This window comes from Oncorhynchus gorbuscha, linkage group LG01 (assembly GCF_021184085.1).
Source record: "Oncorhynchus gorbuscha isolate QuinsamMale2020 ecotype Even-year linkage group LG01, OgorEven_v1.0, whole genome shotgun sequence".
NCBI lineage: Eukaryota > Metazoa > Chordata > Actinopteri > Salmoniformes > Salmonidae > Oncorhynchus > Oncorhynchus gorbuscha.
This window is the reverse complement of record NC_060173.1, coordinates 85,422,614-85,437,852: the sequence shown is the minus strand read 5'-3', so window position 1 is coordinate 85,437,852 and position 15,239 is coordinate 85,422,614. Positions and strand designations below refer to the sequence as shown.

General features: G+C 41.6%; 1 protein-coding gene across 1 annotated transcript; it reads left to right on the top strand.

The window, feature by feature from the left end:
- Window positions 1–647: 647 nt before the first annotated feature.
- Window positions 648–7,949, top strand: LOC124044227 (T-cell surface glycoprotein CD3 zeta chain-like). Its single transcript, XM_046363816.1, has 7 exons — window positions 648–1,373; window positions 4,911–5,005; window positions 5,206–5,250; window positions 6,738–6,809; window positions 6,909–6,944; window positions 7,114–7,173; window positions 7,499–7,949. Exons 1-7 carry the CDS (start codon window positions 1,109–1,111, stop codon window positions 7,595–7,597), a joined length of 672 nt encoding a protein of 223 aa, XP_046219772.1. The 5' UTR covers window positions 648–1,108; the 3' UTR covers window positions 7,598–7,949.
- The last annotated feature ends 7,290 nt before the right edge of the window (window positions 7,950–15,239 follow it).

The following is a 15,239-nucleotide window of genomic DNA, read 5'->3' as shown; positions in this document are numbered from 1 at the left end:
ATGGCATTGTCATGCTGGAGGGTCATGTCAGGGTGAGCCTGCGGGAAGGGTACCACGTGAGGGAGGAGGATGTCTTCCCTGCAACTCACAGCGTTGAGATTGCCTGCAATGACAACAAGCTCCATCCGATGATGCTGTGACACACCGCCCCAGACCATGACGGACCCTTCACCTCCAAATCGATCCCGCTCCAGAGTACAGGGTTCGGTGTAACACTCATTCCTTCGACAATAAACGCGAATCCGACCATCACCCCTGGTGAGACAAAACCGCAACTCGCCAGTGAAGAGCACTTTTTGCCAGTCCTGCCTGGTCCGGTGGGAACGGTGGGTTCGTGCCCATAGGCAACGTTGTTGCCGGTGATGTCTGGTGAGGACCTAACTGACCTACCGTCTGTAAGCTGTTAGTATCTTAACGACCGTTCCACAGGTGCATGCTCATGAATTGTTTATGGTTCATTGAACAAGCATGGGAAACCGTGTTTAAACCCTTTACAATGAAGATCTGTGAAGTTATTTGGATTTTTACGAAGTATCTTTGAAAGACAGTGTCCTGAAAAGGGGCCGTTTCTTTTTTTTGCTGAGTTTATATAAGCACAAAAAAATAAAAACTCACCTGTTGATATCAATGGTACACCATTAGAGATCAAGTTATTCTGTACCTTAGCTTTGAAATGTTTTGATAATTTGATATCCTTGCTCGCTGTGTACAATACTGGAGCTGCCACCTTGCCATGGTGGGGTAGATTGCACATTTTTGTGATGTGTCCCTGTGGGCTGTAACAACAGCAACCAAATTTAGGCTCTTGCAGGTTTAACAATCCAGCCGTGCCAATAATCACAGTAATATTTACCCTCTTGTTTATTATTGCTTTATTTGACAGGAGGAAGCACACAGTACCTTTAGGAAATGAAGTTGATTTTTACATTCATAGGCTGTCTGTTGATAAAGCCTGAAATCTGTTACAAATGGAGATACTGAGGAGCTGAACATGCACTACGGAAAAACAAATGCTAAGAGAAAGGGATAAGGGTGTAAAATAGAGAAAGAGTGGTGGTTAGAGAGAGGAAGAGACAGCGAGAACTAAGACAGAAAAAGACAAGTATATATGCTTAGGGAGGTAAAAATAAGAACTTTAGATAGATGGAGAGAATGTAGAAGAGCGAGGGGGAGCAAATACATTGGTGTCAGTGCAGCCACTTCCTGTGATCAGAGAGAGAGAGAGAGCCCTCTAGAGCTAGCGCCCATCATTCAGCCCAGGACCAAAAGAGAGGGATCATCACCCGTGTCCTTGCAGAGAAATAGAGAAAAGAGGATGACCATTATATGGAGGACAGGTGTCATGCTGATGCTGATGTTTTTTTCTTCTGCAGGTAAGTGCCAACCTAGATGTATTACGATAGTCACTAAATAGCCATGGTAGACTGCACAGAAGTGGCGATACCATCAAAACTGTTCAGCAAGTATATGAGCTGTTGGTTCTGAATTTATGTGTGAGGGCTAAGGTTAGGAAAATGATACATTAAAGTTGTTTGTTTGGTTAGAAATGGACTTTAATGCTTTCTAGTGTGGCTAGATAGTACGTTTCCTGTGCTACTGTGTATATGCTCTGTCCAAAGCCCTTCGATGGCGTTCCTCTCCCACCCTCACCGCCTTCACCTCCTTACCCACCCAGAGGTGTTCTATCCTGAGTATGGAGAGTGTCCTCCCCCTGGTCAGGAGAGAGGCAGGCTCCAGGAGATTTAGTGCTCTGTACCCTACCTATATGTTCATGTTTGTGATTGAGCGGCTACCTTTCTACGCATCTATTTTTAGAGTCTGCGAAGAACATGAAAGCTTAGACGTGGCCTTGTTTGTTTCCGCATTACCAGAATGGCAAAGTCACAGACATACACATATGCGAAAGAGTAGCACCTGTTGGTGTTTGATAACTGAAAACTAGAGAGTGATTATTCAGAGACAATGTTGCTGCTGAATAAAGAGGGTGACTCAATAGTGAATTTGAAATAAAGTCCTTGATGCAAAATCAAAACTCCAAAAAGTGAATCTTTCCAATAAAGTAATTCTAACATACCATACATTCACGTGTGCAGGTCAATATCCTCAATTAGGTGTGTGTGTGTGTGTGTGTGTGTGTGTGTGTGTGTGTGTGTGTGTGTGTGTGTGTGTGTGTGTGTGTGTGTGTGTGTGTGTGTGTGTGTGTGTGTGTGTGTGTGTGTGTGTGTGTGTGTGTCTGCATGCGTGCACCTGTACAGATGTAGGATCTTAATTGATCACTATTTTGTTGCTGAGAATTTCCCTGCAAAGAAGGAAAATCAAACTTGTAGTGTATTTGAGTTTTAAAGAAGTGGGAAATAAACAGACTTGATTTGCCTGAACGAAAAATTAATCAACCCCTAAAAAAATGTATTTATTATAACCCACATAATAATTCACATTTCCTGTTGCTGCTGGATTATTTTCTTGCTGTAGCAAACTGTCTCTGATTAAGATCCTACATCTTGTAGAAATGTAGATGATCACCAGCTGGCCCCAGCTAAATGGTCTCAGGCATTTCCCCCCACACCTTTCTTACACTAATAAGTGCTAGAAATTGCCCAAGCAACAGCTTCTCTAGAAACCACTGAACTACATAGTGTGGAGGCAAACCACAGAAAGATTGAGAGAGATATAGCACTCCCCCTTTTTAGTGACAGGGAGACTGTTATCTATATTTCCGATTACATGCAGACTTTCTCTAACATTAGTGTACTGTAGTAAAATGTCTCCAATTTCCACCTATGTAAATATAGGTACAGCTCTGTGCTCAGTACTACCCCATTCTCCTTTCTAGTTAAGTATCCATTCACCTTTTTACAGTTTTTCTCAATCAAGTACAAGCATTTTTTTTTGTAACAATGTTGATTTTCAAAAACAGGGTCCACAAGACACACAATTCTGTGGCATTTTGCAAAACAGTAAATATGTTTTCAAAATGTAGTTGTCTTCTCAAAACATAAATACATTCATCAGAACTATATTATACCATGCAAATTGCAAATACATCCATCAAAAGAACAGTACTGCCTGCAAAAGATTAATCCAACCTCATACACTTATACTGTATCTTGAGTCCAAGCACACAAACAGAAAGTTAAAAAATTCCAGTTGATCAAAACATTTTCTTTGCCGTCACTAAATCATGATGATCAAAATTGGAAGAACAACTATCCAACGGTGCAGAATTATGGGCAATTATTCTGTTTTTTAATGCAAATTTCACCCAAAAATTTCATACACATCAAATATTCCTGATGAAATAAGCACATTCATTCATCGGTACTATCATAATCTAATTCCATCTATTCCACAATGGCTAGTTTGCTTATAGTCAGAAGTTAACATACGCTTAGGTTGAAGTCATTAAAAGTCGTTCGTCAACCACTCCACAAATGTCTTGTTAACAAACTATAGTTTTGGCAAGTCGGTTAGGACATCTACTTTGTGCATGACAAGTCATTTTTCCAACAATTGTTTACTGACAGCTTATTTCACTTATAATTCACTGTATCACAATTCCAGTGGGTCAGAGGTTTACATACACTATGTTGACTGTGCCTTTAAACAGCTTAGAAAATTCCAGAAAATTATGTCATGGCTTTAGAAGCTTATTATAGGCTAATTGACACAATTTGAGTCAATTGGAGGTGTACCTGTGGATGTATTTCAAGGCCCACCTTCAAACTCAGTGCCTCTTTGCTTGACATCATGGGAAAATCAAAAGAAATCAGCCAAGACATCAGAAAAACAATTGTAGACCACAAGTCTGGTTCATCCTTGGGAGCAATTTACAAATGCCTGAAGGTACCACGCTTATTACCACGCTTGTAAACATGTCCTATATCGACAAAACCTGAAAGGCCGCTCATCAAGAAAGAAGCCACTGCTCCAAAACCGCCATAAAAAAGCCAGAACACGGTTTGCAACTGCACATGGGGACAAAGATCATACTTTTTGGAGAAATGTCCTCTGGTCTGATGAAACAAAAATAGAACTGTTTGGCCATAATGACCATTGTTATGTTTGGAGGATAAAGGGGGATGCTTGCAAGCCGAAGAACACCATCCCAACCGTGAAGCATGGGGGTGGCAGCATCATGTTGTCGGGGTGCTTTGCTGCAGGAGGGACTGGTGCACTTCACAAAATAGATGGCGTCATGAGGGAGGACAATTATGTGGATATATTGAAGCAACATCTCAAGACATCAGTCAGGAAGTTAAAGCTTGGTTGAAATGAGGTATTCCAAATGGACAATGACCCCAAGCATACTTCCAAAGTTGTGTAAAAATGGCTTAAGGACAACAAAGTCAAGGTATTGGAGTGGCCTTCACAAAGCCCTGACCTCAGTCCTATAGAAAATTTGCGGGCAGAAGTGAAAAAGCGTGTGCTAGCAAGGAGGCCTACAAACCTGACTCAGTTACACCAGCTCTGCCAGGAGGAATTGGCCAAAATTCACGCAACTTATTGTGGGAAGCTTGTGAAAGGCTACCCTAAAACATTTGACCCAAATTAAACAATTTAAAGGCAATGCTACCAAATACTAATTGAGTGTATGTTAACTTCTGACCCACTTTGAATGTGATGAAATGAATAACAGCTGAAATAAATAATTCGCTCTACTATTATTCTGACATTTCACATTAAATACATTTCATACTTAAAATAAAGTGGTGATTCTAACTGACCTAAGACAGGGAATTTTTACTAGGATTAAATGTCAGGAATTGTCAACAACTGAGTTTAAATGTATTTGGCTGAGGTGTATGTAAACTTCCGACTTCAACTGTATTATTATACCTCCCCCTTCTCTGCGCTTGTGTGTGTGACCTGACTGTGTTTTAAAGACTCTTCATCTTCTGTGTGCCCTGTAGAGGCTTCATTGAATGAACCGGTCATCTGCTACATACTGGACGGAGTCCTGATTCTCTACTCCATCATCACCACCGTTCTATTCTTCAAAGTGAAGGTGAGTCACAATACAGGTGGGTAATGCCTTCCATTGTCTACCAATGATGAGGTACTAGTTATTTAAGTGTATACAGTGAGGATGAGTTAGTGCACATGTTACAGAGGCGTGTTATCGTTCAATTGAATACATAGAAATGGATGTAGAACAGTGTTATCCACTCCTTGTTTCTGCTCCTCCCCTCTTCTCTCTGTCTACAGTGGGGCAAGTCTGTAACTGCACCTGTGGAGGACTCCACATATGCAGTGAGCTACAATGCCCCATACTGTGTGTGTGTGTGTGTGTGTGTGTGTGTGTGTGTGTGTGTGTGTGTGTGTGTGTGTGTGTGTGTGTGTGTGTGTGTGTGTGTGTGTGTGTGTGTGTGTGTGTGTGTGTGTGTGTGTGTGTGTGTGTGTGTGTGTGTGTGTGTGTGTAGTGGCATCATGGACATGGTACTGACATTCTGAATGTACAGTACCGGTCAAAAGTTTGGACATACCTTCTCATTCAAGGGTTTTTCTTTATTTTTACTGTTTCTACTTTGTAGAATAATAGTGAAGACATCAAAACTATGAAATAACACATGGAATCATGTAGTAATCAAAAACGTGTTAAACAAATCTAAATATAGTTTATATTTTAGATTCTTCAAAGTAGCCACCCTTTGCCTTGATGACAGCTTTGCAGACTCTCTCCATAGTATTCTCTCAACCAGATTCACCTGGAATGCTTTTCCAACAGTCTTGAAGGAGTTCCCACATATGCTGAGCACTTATTGACTGGATTTCCTTCACTCTGCGGCCCAACTCATCCAAAACCATCTCAATTGGGTAGAGATCGGGTGATTGTGGAGGCCAGGTCATCTGATGCAACACTCCATCACTCTCCTCCTTGGTCAAATAGCCCTTACATAGCCTGGTGGTGTGTTTGGTCATTATCCTGTTGAAAAACAAATGATAGTCCCCTAAGCACAAACCAGATGGGATGGCGTATCGCTGTTGTGCCTTGAATTCTAAATAAATCACTGACAGTGTCACCAGCAAAGCACCCCCACACCACCTCCATGTTTCACGGTGGGAACCACACATGCAGAGATCATCTATTCGCCTACTCTGCGTTTCACAAAGACACGGTGGTTGGAGCCAAAAATCTCAAATTTGGACTCATCAGACCAAAGGACAGATTTCCACCATTCTAATGTCCATTGCTTGTGTTTCTTGGCCCAAGCAAATCTCTTATTATTATTGGTGTCCTTTAGTAGTGGTTTCTAATGCAGCAATTCGACCATGAAGGCCTGATTCACAGTCTCCTCTGAACAGTTGATGTGTCTGTTACTTGAACTCTGAAGCATTTATTTGGCCTGCAATTTCTGAGGCTGGTACCTCTAATGAACTTATCCTCTGCAGCAGAGGTAACTCTGGGTCTTCCTTTCCTGTGGCGGTCCTCATGAGAGCCAGATTCATCAGTGCTTGATGGTTTTTGCGACTGCACTTGAGAAACTTTCGAAGTTCTTGAAATGAGAGTGTGCAAAGCTGTCATCAAGGCAAAGGGTGGCTACTTTGAAGAATCTCAAATATAAAATATATTTTGATTTGTTTAACACTTTTTTGGTTACTACATGATTCCATGTGTTATTTCATAGTTTTGATGTCTTCACTATTATTCTGCAATGTAGAAAATATAAAAAATAAATTAAACCCTTGAACGAGTAGGTATGTCCAAAGTTTGACTGGTACTGTATGTTTTTGTAAAGGAACTCCTGACGGGTACTATTGCTGACGACTATGAGGATCTAAGGACTGACCAGACTGCAGCTACTAGACGGGTGAGTGAGAGGGCTATTATGACTAGCGTGTGAAAGGCCGTGTTATAATTCTGAGCACAGTCTTTTTAATGCGTTCATGTTTGTGGTTGTCCCTCTTAGAAGCGCAGACAGGAAGCTAGTAGCGACACATACCAGGTAAGGACTACTCCTTATATACCACAGGCTTATAACCGTGTTCCAATTCTGAGATGTTGCAGAACACTGTGATCCTAAATGCAGGTTCATCCACTTCTGCAAGCCTTCCATTCCAGGGGCGCTTTACTCATTCATTGACCAATACCATAAAACGTGTTTTGTTTTCTAGGCCCTCCAGATAAAGGATGATGGGAGTGAGGCCTACCAGGTGATCGAGTCCAAGGGGAGGGTAAGAGTCACATGTAGTGAACAAAACACATGACTCAGCCCCCTGTGCTGAGTCATGTGAACTACATATCTGCATTTACTGGTATTGTGACATAGAACATTGAAAATCTATAGGTTATGTACATTTGAGAGATGGAAAGATGAAATCTCTAATATCCATATCCTATACTGTGGATAGTCATCAGCATGTCATAAAACTGCTATCAAACTTACATGACAAAACTAGGGCAACACAAGTGAAATGTTGTTGTCCAACTTAATCTGTAGAAAAGCTCCTGAAGGCTATAAACCTACACATTCTTCCTGTGGGTTCTCTCTTCTCACAGACTCGCAAGAAGGACAAGAAAGCCAAGGTCTCCCAGCCTCTCAGTGCAAACACCCAGACTCAGACCCGGCCCTCCGCCCTGCCACCACCTCCAAACTGATCTGACCCAGTCAGCCCTCGGCACAGAGGCAGCTGTTTACTACTCCTGAGCTCAACTCCCTGCTCTGTTATTGCATGTTACAAATCAGCAGAAACGTGTGCTTATCTTATCTATGTGTATTATCATGTCATTTGTTAACTTTATTGACTGCTTTCTGTGCCCTTTATGGCTGTATGTGGTAATGTTGATATTTTGAACATAATAAAAGACACAGTACACGTTCCAATGTTAAAACACTTGGAAAATGGTTTAATGATGTTTACAACTAAAGAGAACTGTACAGTTACAGTAAAATATTGTTTATATATATATATAAACAAATAAAATACAGCAGACAAATGCATCAAATCTACCATGTGTCCTGATTCACATACTTTAAAATGTTCTACACAATCTTTCAGTTCTATATGCCACCACCCGCCATGTCTGGAGGGGGGCGTTTCGTAGTCAGATCTGAGGAATGTGTCAATAGTGAGCAGTGTTCTAGTCCAAACTGGAACGGTAGAACCGCGCGTCACAACAACAGCGTGGCTCCCAGAGTTCTAGAGTGACAAGACGGAGATTATTCAGAGGAAAGACTACAGTCTGGGACGATACAGTGGACACATTCCTTTAGTTTAGCCCAAACTTATTTTACAGAATGCATTTCTCAAAAATCCACAAACAGAAGTAATATGTACAGGTTTACCTTATTTTGTTTTTTATATATATTTTTTAAACCATGGTCACTTGGGCCGTGTTGACTGATATGATCACACACATAATTTGACACACCCAAAACATACAAAAATACTATATCTTTAACCTACCAAGTGTAAGACAGTTCTACAATTAGTTCCATGCTGTGACAGAAAAAGAGCGATACACCAAACAAGAAGTTTTTCATTTAGGTTTCTCAGAAATATACCAAAATATACATCTATGCTTTGGAATTACTGAGGCTAGAACTAAAGCCAGTGCTGGGGTTGTCTCTTAATACACAAGCTGCAGGGTGAGAGGAAGGGAGAGAGAGCGAGTGACAGGACAGAGAGTTATCTTTGGTATCTGCGTTTGTAAAACATTAAATATTTGGATATTTTTGCATTGGGATAATGCTTGTGAGATCCTACAACTCCCCACTTGGAATAAAGCATCAAACAAAGCTTCCCTGGGACCCCATTGGCCAAAGAGTTTAGCCAATCGGACACAGGCCATGCAGAGTGAAGGACCATGATGCATAGTGTCAAAGCTGAATGGAGAGAATCGAGAAACATAATAAGAAATGAGGGAGGGAATGTAAGAAAGAAAACGGTGATGAGACAGAGAGACAGAAACAGTACCCTAGAACCAGAGAATGTGTATCCTAGAGACAATGTGTCCTGGCAACTACAATGCACTGACTTGGAGCCAAACAGACACACTGTACCCAAGAGGCAGAAACAGTGTATTTTCGTGACAGTCTTTGAACATGTGTGTCCTAGCAACAGTTCTTCAGACAGACAGACAGACAGACAGACAGACAGACAGACAGACAGACAGACAGACAGACAGACAGACAGACAGACAGACAGACAGACAGACAGACAGACAGACAGACAGACAGACAGACAGACAGACAGACAGACAGACAGACAGACAGACAGACAGACAGACAGACAGACAGACAGACAGACAGACAGACAGACAGACAGACAGACAGACAGACAGACAGACAGACAGACAGACAGACAGACAGACAGACAGACAGACAGACAGACAGACAGACAGACAGACAGACAGACAGACAGACAGACAGACAGACAGACAGACAGACAGACAGACAGACAGACAGGACAGACAGGACAGACAGGACAGACCGAGACAGTGAGTCCTGAGCATAAACAGTGTGCACAGGATCAACCCCCAGTGTGTATTAACAAACATCACCCAGCCACCACGGGATTGGTTAATTGACCTGTCCATCAGAGAAGCCCACTTTGCCCCTCCACACTCAACCTATCCCCATCCACAGGCACTGCTACAGGTACCAGTTGTGTCCACGGTGCACACACAGCTCTGCCATATAGGTGTATTGACTTTACAGGTGTGCACAGCTGAATGTGTGTCTCATGGGATAGTGAGGCAGAGGGGTGAGAGATGGTGTGGTCCATATACAATCACTTTAGAAGTCTTTGGTTAACGTTCCCACAGGAAAGAAAGAGAGCACATCGAGACAGAATGCCACCAGGTGAACAGACACACACACACCAACATCTACATTCAGAATCTAAATTAGAATAAAATAGGGCAGGATTGTCAAATCATAGAAAACAGAATGGAGGGGTAAATCAAGTACATACTAGTGGTAAATATTTCAGAGGTAAAACCAAATAAAAATGTGGATAATACTTTCAGCCTTATGAGACAATTGGAGGTTGAGGTCTGAGAGGCCAGTGTGTTTAGGGAGACTGATGGTTATGCTCTTGAAAAAAAATATTATAAAAAATAAGCAGACATTCTGGTACGTGCGTGTCTCCCCCCGGTGGCTGCAACGGACACTGGACACTAAAAACGGACATCTGTAGGCTTCTCTGACAGGACCTTGATGTTTATGTTTATTATAATATTCAGCTTTACATTTGTTTATTTCTAAAGTAGATTAAAGCAGGTTTCACTTAGTCTCGAGTTAAAAATGAGGTATACAACAGCTCCCTTAACCCAGTTAGTTACCCCAGACTTACTGGTGCCGTTCTGCACTTTCCCTTTACACCCACCACACAGGGGGGTAGACCACATGCATCAACACAGATCCACTTCTAGAGCATCAGACGAACCAGAGAGATCCACAACTCAGAGGAACCTACTCAATATTATCATTCTTCCCTTGAATGATTTTTATCATAATCTCATCTTTCTCTGTAAACTGAAAACAAACACACCACCATGGTCTGCAGTCAGCACTCCCTTCTCTCAATCACACACACACTCACGCACACACACACGCACACACCTCTGCCGGAGTTCAGTTATTAGTAAAGCTTTTCTATAGGTATTCCGACCTGTATGAGTCACCCCTAAAATCATAGGTAGCAACATAACCGCGACAGAACAGCACTCTCCCAAATGATGCCTAAAATACACTGTAGATATTCAGCAAAGACCTATGCACTGAGTGAGCTAGCTAAACACAAAAGCTAGCGAGGAGGTAGCCTCTCTCACTAGATTACTCTCATACACTGTCGAACAAACAACAATATGCTACAATGCTCGTCTTCTAAATAACAATAAGGCATAAATGTCAATGTTAATCTTTTGTCAAACCTAGAAAGACAGTGATCTTGCCCTCTCATGCTATACAAAACAATTAAAGGCATAAGTAATAAAAAAAAAACATTCAAATGATTGTTAAAAACAGCACATCAAATCAAATCCATAGTAAACCAAACAACCAGACAAAAAAAAAATAAAGATTAAGATCAGGCGCATCAGTCTGTTTGTTCCCCTAGCAACTGCACAAGCAGGGACTGTCCGATTGAAGCACCACAGCAAGCCTCTCTCACTCAAGAGACCACGCCCACACATGTAATGGGCACAGGTGTCCGCAAATCACGCACCAAGGGTCAAAGTTTTTGGTCTTGACATGAATAAAAATGTTTGTTTTTTTTTAGTTTTTTTTTTATAAGCATGACAAAACATTACATTCAGTCTTGATAACATACTAGTTCAAATATAAAATATGAATATCTTACATAAGTTGTATATATATATTTATCTCTAATCCTTTAGTCGTTCCTCAGATAAATATTTCAGGAACTTCCCATGTTGCCGATGGCCAATGGTTCACGACTACAAACAGCACTACAAATAGGACTACAAGTCCCATTCGGTCTGCCATGACCTCAAGGACAGAAAACCAGTGAAGTGAGCAGCATCGAGACATCAACCCAGCCACAGAGAGAAAGGCTTTTGCTTTGCTTTGGCAAGGATCACAAAATAATGTCAAACCTGTTCAAACCTGGAAATACCCCATAAGTAGTAGTACTAGAAAATAGCAGTAGTAGTTTGTCCTAGTTTTAGATAACGTTTACTCTTTTGTTTATTTTTAAATGGCAAAGCCATTCAGTACTTGTACCAGTGGAGGCTGGTGGGCGGAGCTATAGGAGGACGGCCTCATTGGAATGGCTGGAATGGATTCGATGGAACGGAGTAAAACACGCGGTTTCCATATTATTTATATGTTTGATACCGTTTCATTGATTCCATTCCAGACATTACAATGAACCCATCCTCCTATAGCTCTCCCCACCAGCCTCCACTGACTTGTACATTCTACAATATTCTACGGGTGTGAGATTTCTTAAAGTGAACCTAATGTTTAAGTGATGCTGAGGTATTCCGTCAAAGTAATTCACGATTAGAAAAGGATCACATAAAAATGTATTAGCGTAGAGAGATGTCTCTGCTTTTTCAAACTAGGCAGTCATTCATCTGGTTACGTTTGGGCCGATAGAACACTATTGTTGTGTGGGGTTGTTGTTTACGAAAGGGGCAGCTCGATAAGGGCGGCACAGGGCTAACATCTTTACTGGTGCTGACAGGGGATGAGCCCCCATAGTAAAGTTAGTAGGGCGATGAGAGGAAGGAGAGAGGGCTTCAACCACGTGACCTGAGAGCTGCTAACAGGATGTGGTTAGAAAGCTAGAAGAAGAAAACGTGCAGGTCCTTGTTCCTTAGAAGTGGGTTAGAGGTGGGGGATGCCAAAAGGATTCAAATAGGTGGGTATAAGAGAAGAAAACGTGTCAGTAGTAATGTGTAGGATAGTGATCGTGTGAACAGCAACTTGCGCGAGCACACAGGCACAGCAGCTAGTGAGAAAACAACTTTGGTTCAAGCTTTTTATTTCATGGCTAAAGATTGGTAGAAAAACTAAAACGGACAGCCCCTACCCGACTACTGAATGCCTGACTACAGCCCAAACTGCTGCCAAAGCAGATACACCAGTCTAGAAAGGATCACAACACAGTCCGCCATATCATCATAGGGGGAAACGTAGAGAAACAGGAAAGATTATTGAGGGCAAGCACCCACTGATATCATATAACCACTACCATTCAAACCTAAACACCACTCAAATATATTAACTTTATACAGGGGGACAATACCCCTGATCTCCCTTCTTCCCATCCCTTTCTATTTGGATATTTGCGCTGTCACTTTAAAGCTGAGCAGGGAGAGCCTTAGTCAAATTAAAAAATAAGTTTGTCTTTGGAAAGTGATCATTAAAATATTGCATTTTTATCTCCTGTTGTCTAGAGGGAGAGCTTGTACTCAAATATTGGACTAGGCTAAGCTACACTGACAATACACAGCAACAAATATTTTTGGTACAACTTGAAGTAAGCCAGTCAAAAGACTGCAGAAATAAAGGACAGAATGTTGGGACAGAATGTTTAACTTCTCTAAAACAGGCAGACTACAGTTCATAAATCCAGTTTTTTTTGGTACAGATACTGTGCACAAGTAGATAAAGCGGCATTAAAAAATCTATCAGAGCAAAAACAGACAACGACCCCCATCTACCTCACACCAACTCCATCCAGTTGGCATGAAAACCATAGACACCATCTGACATAGCAGTCAGAGAACACTCAGGCATAGAACTCCATGGATCATACAGCTAACCCCCTGCCCCCAAACCAGTTAAAGCTCTGAGCGTTGTCATTTCAGTCATTTCATATCAGTGTCTACGGTCCACACCTAGACTACGGTTTACAAAATAGTGGCAGGCAAAATATATATTTTTTATATAAACAAACTCAGTGTTACCAGACAGAAGACCGGAGAGAGAACACATGGTCAACCCCGCTCCTTAAAGCAACGATAACCGTTATATCGGCCATTTATTATTACTCGGTTTTAAAGCCTTATAACCACGATTAGAAATTGATATACAGTACCAGTCAAAACTTTGGACACACCTCCTCATTCCAGGGTTTGTCTTAATTTTCTACTATTTTCTACATTGTAAAATAATAGTGAAGACATCAAAACTATGAAATAACACATGGGGAATCATGTAGTAACCCCAAAAAAGTGTTAAACAAATCGAAATATATTTTATATTTGAGATTCTTCAAAGTAGCCACCCTTTGCCTTGATAACAGCTTTGCCACTCTTGGCATTCTCTCAACCAGCATCATGAGCTAGTCACCTGGAATGCATTTCAATTAACAGGTGTTCCTTGTTAAAAGTTCATTTGTGGAATTTCTTACTTTTATCAGTTGTGTTGTGACAAGGTAGGGGTGGTATACAGAAGATAGACCTATTTGGTAAAAGACCAAGTCCATATTACGGTAAGAACAGCTCAAATAAGCAAAGAGAAATGACAGCCCATCATTACTTTAAGACATGAAGGTAAGTCAATGTGGAACATTTCAAGGACTTTGAAAGTTTATCAAGTGCAGTCGCAAAAACCATACAGCACTCTGATGAAACTGGCTCTCATGAGGACCGCTACAGGAAAGGAAGACCCAGAGTTACCTCTACTGCAGAGGAAAAGTTCATTACAGTTACCAGCCTCAGAAATCAGCCATTAACTGCACCTCAGATTGCAGCCCAAATAAATGCTTCACAGAGTTCAAGTAACAGACACATCTCAACATCAACTGCTCAGAGGAGACTGTGTGAATCAGGCCTTCATAATCGAATTGCTGCAAAGAAACCACTAAAGGACACCAACAAGAAGAAGAGACTTGCTTGGGCCAAAAAACACGAGCAATGGACATTAGAACAGTGGAAATCTGTCCTTTGGTCAGATGAGTCCAAATTTGAGATTTTGGTTTCCAACCGCCGTGTCTTTGTGAGACGCAGAGTAGGTGAACGGATGATCTCCGCATTGGTGGTTACCACCGTGAAGCATGGAGGAGGTGTGATGTTGTGGGGGTGCTTTGCTGGTGACACAGTCAATGATTTATTTAGAATTCAAAGCACACTTAACACGCATGGCTACCACAGCATTCTGCAGCGATACGCCATCCCATCTGGTTTGCGCTTAGTGGGACTATCATTTGTTTTTCAACAGGACAATGACCCCAAACACACGTCCGAGCTGTGTCAGGGCTATTTGACCAAAAGGAGAGTGATGGAGTGCTGCATCAGATGACCTGGCCCCCACAGTCACCCGACCTTAACCCAATTGAGATGGTTTGGGATGAGTTAGACCGCAGAGTGAAGGAAAAACAGCCAACAAGTACTCAGCATCAAGACTGTTGGAAAAGCATTCCAGGTGAAACAGGTTGAGAGAATGCCAAGAGTGTGCAAAGCTGTCATCAAGGATTTTTTTTTTTAAAGTATTTAACCTTTATTTATCTAGGCAAGTCAGTTAAGAACAAATTCTTATTTACAATGACGGCCTCCCCCGGCCAAACCCGGACGACGCTGGGCCAATCGCCCAGTGCGTCGCCCTATGGGACTCCCAATCACGGCCGGATGTGATGCAGCCTGGCAAAGGGTGGCTACTTTGAAGAACCTAAAATATAAAATGTATTTTGATTTGTTTAACACGTTTTTGGTTACTACATGTTTCCATATGTGTTATTTCATAGTGTTGATGTCTTTACTATTTTACTACAATGTAGAAAATAGTAATAATAAAGAAAAACTGTTGAATGAGAAGGTGTGTCCA

Excerpts from the sequence above, each read along its gene's own strand:
- LOC124044227 (XM_046363816.1), top strand. The coding sequence starts at position 1,109 with ATGCTTAGGGAGGTAAAAATAAGAACTTTAGATAGATGGAGAGAATGT. Across the intron at positions 5,251-6,737 it reads TGGAGGACTCCACATATGCA|GAACTCCTGACGGGTACTAT; the intron begins GTGAGCTACAAT and ends GTTTTTGTAAAG. Across the intron at positions 7,174-7,498 it reads TGATCGAGTCCAAGGGGAGG|ACTCGCAAGAAGGACAAGAA; the intron begins GTAAGAGTCACA and ends CTCTTCTCACAG.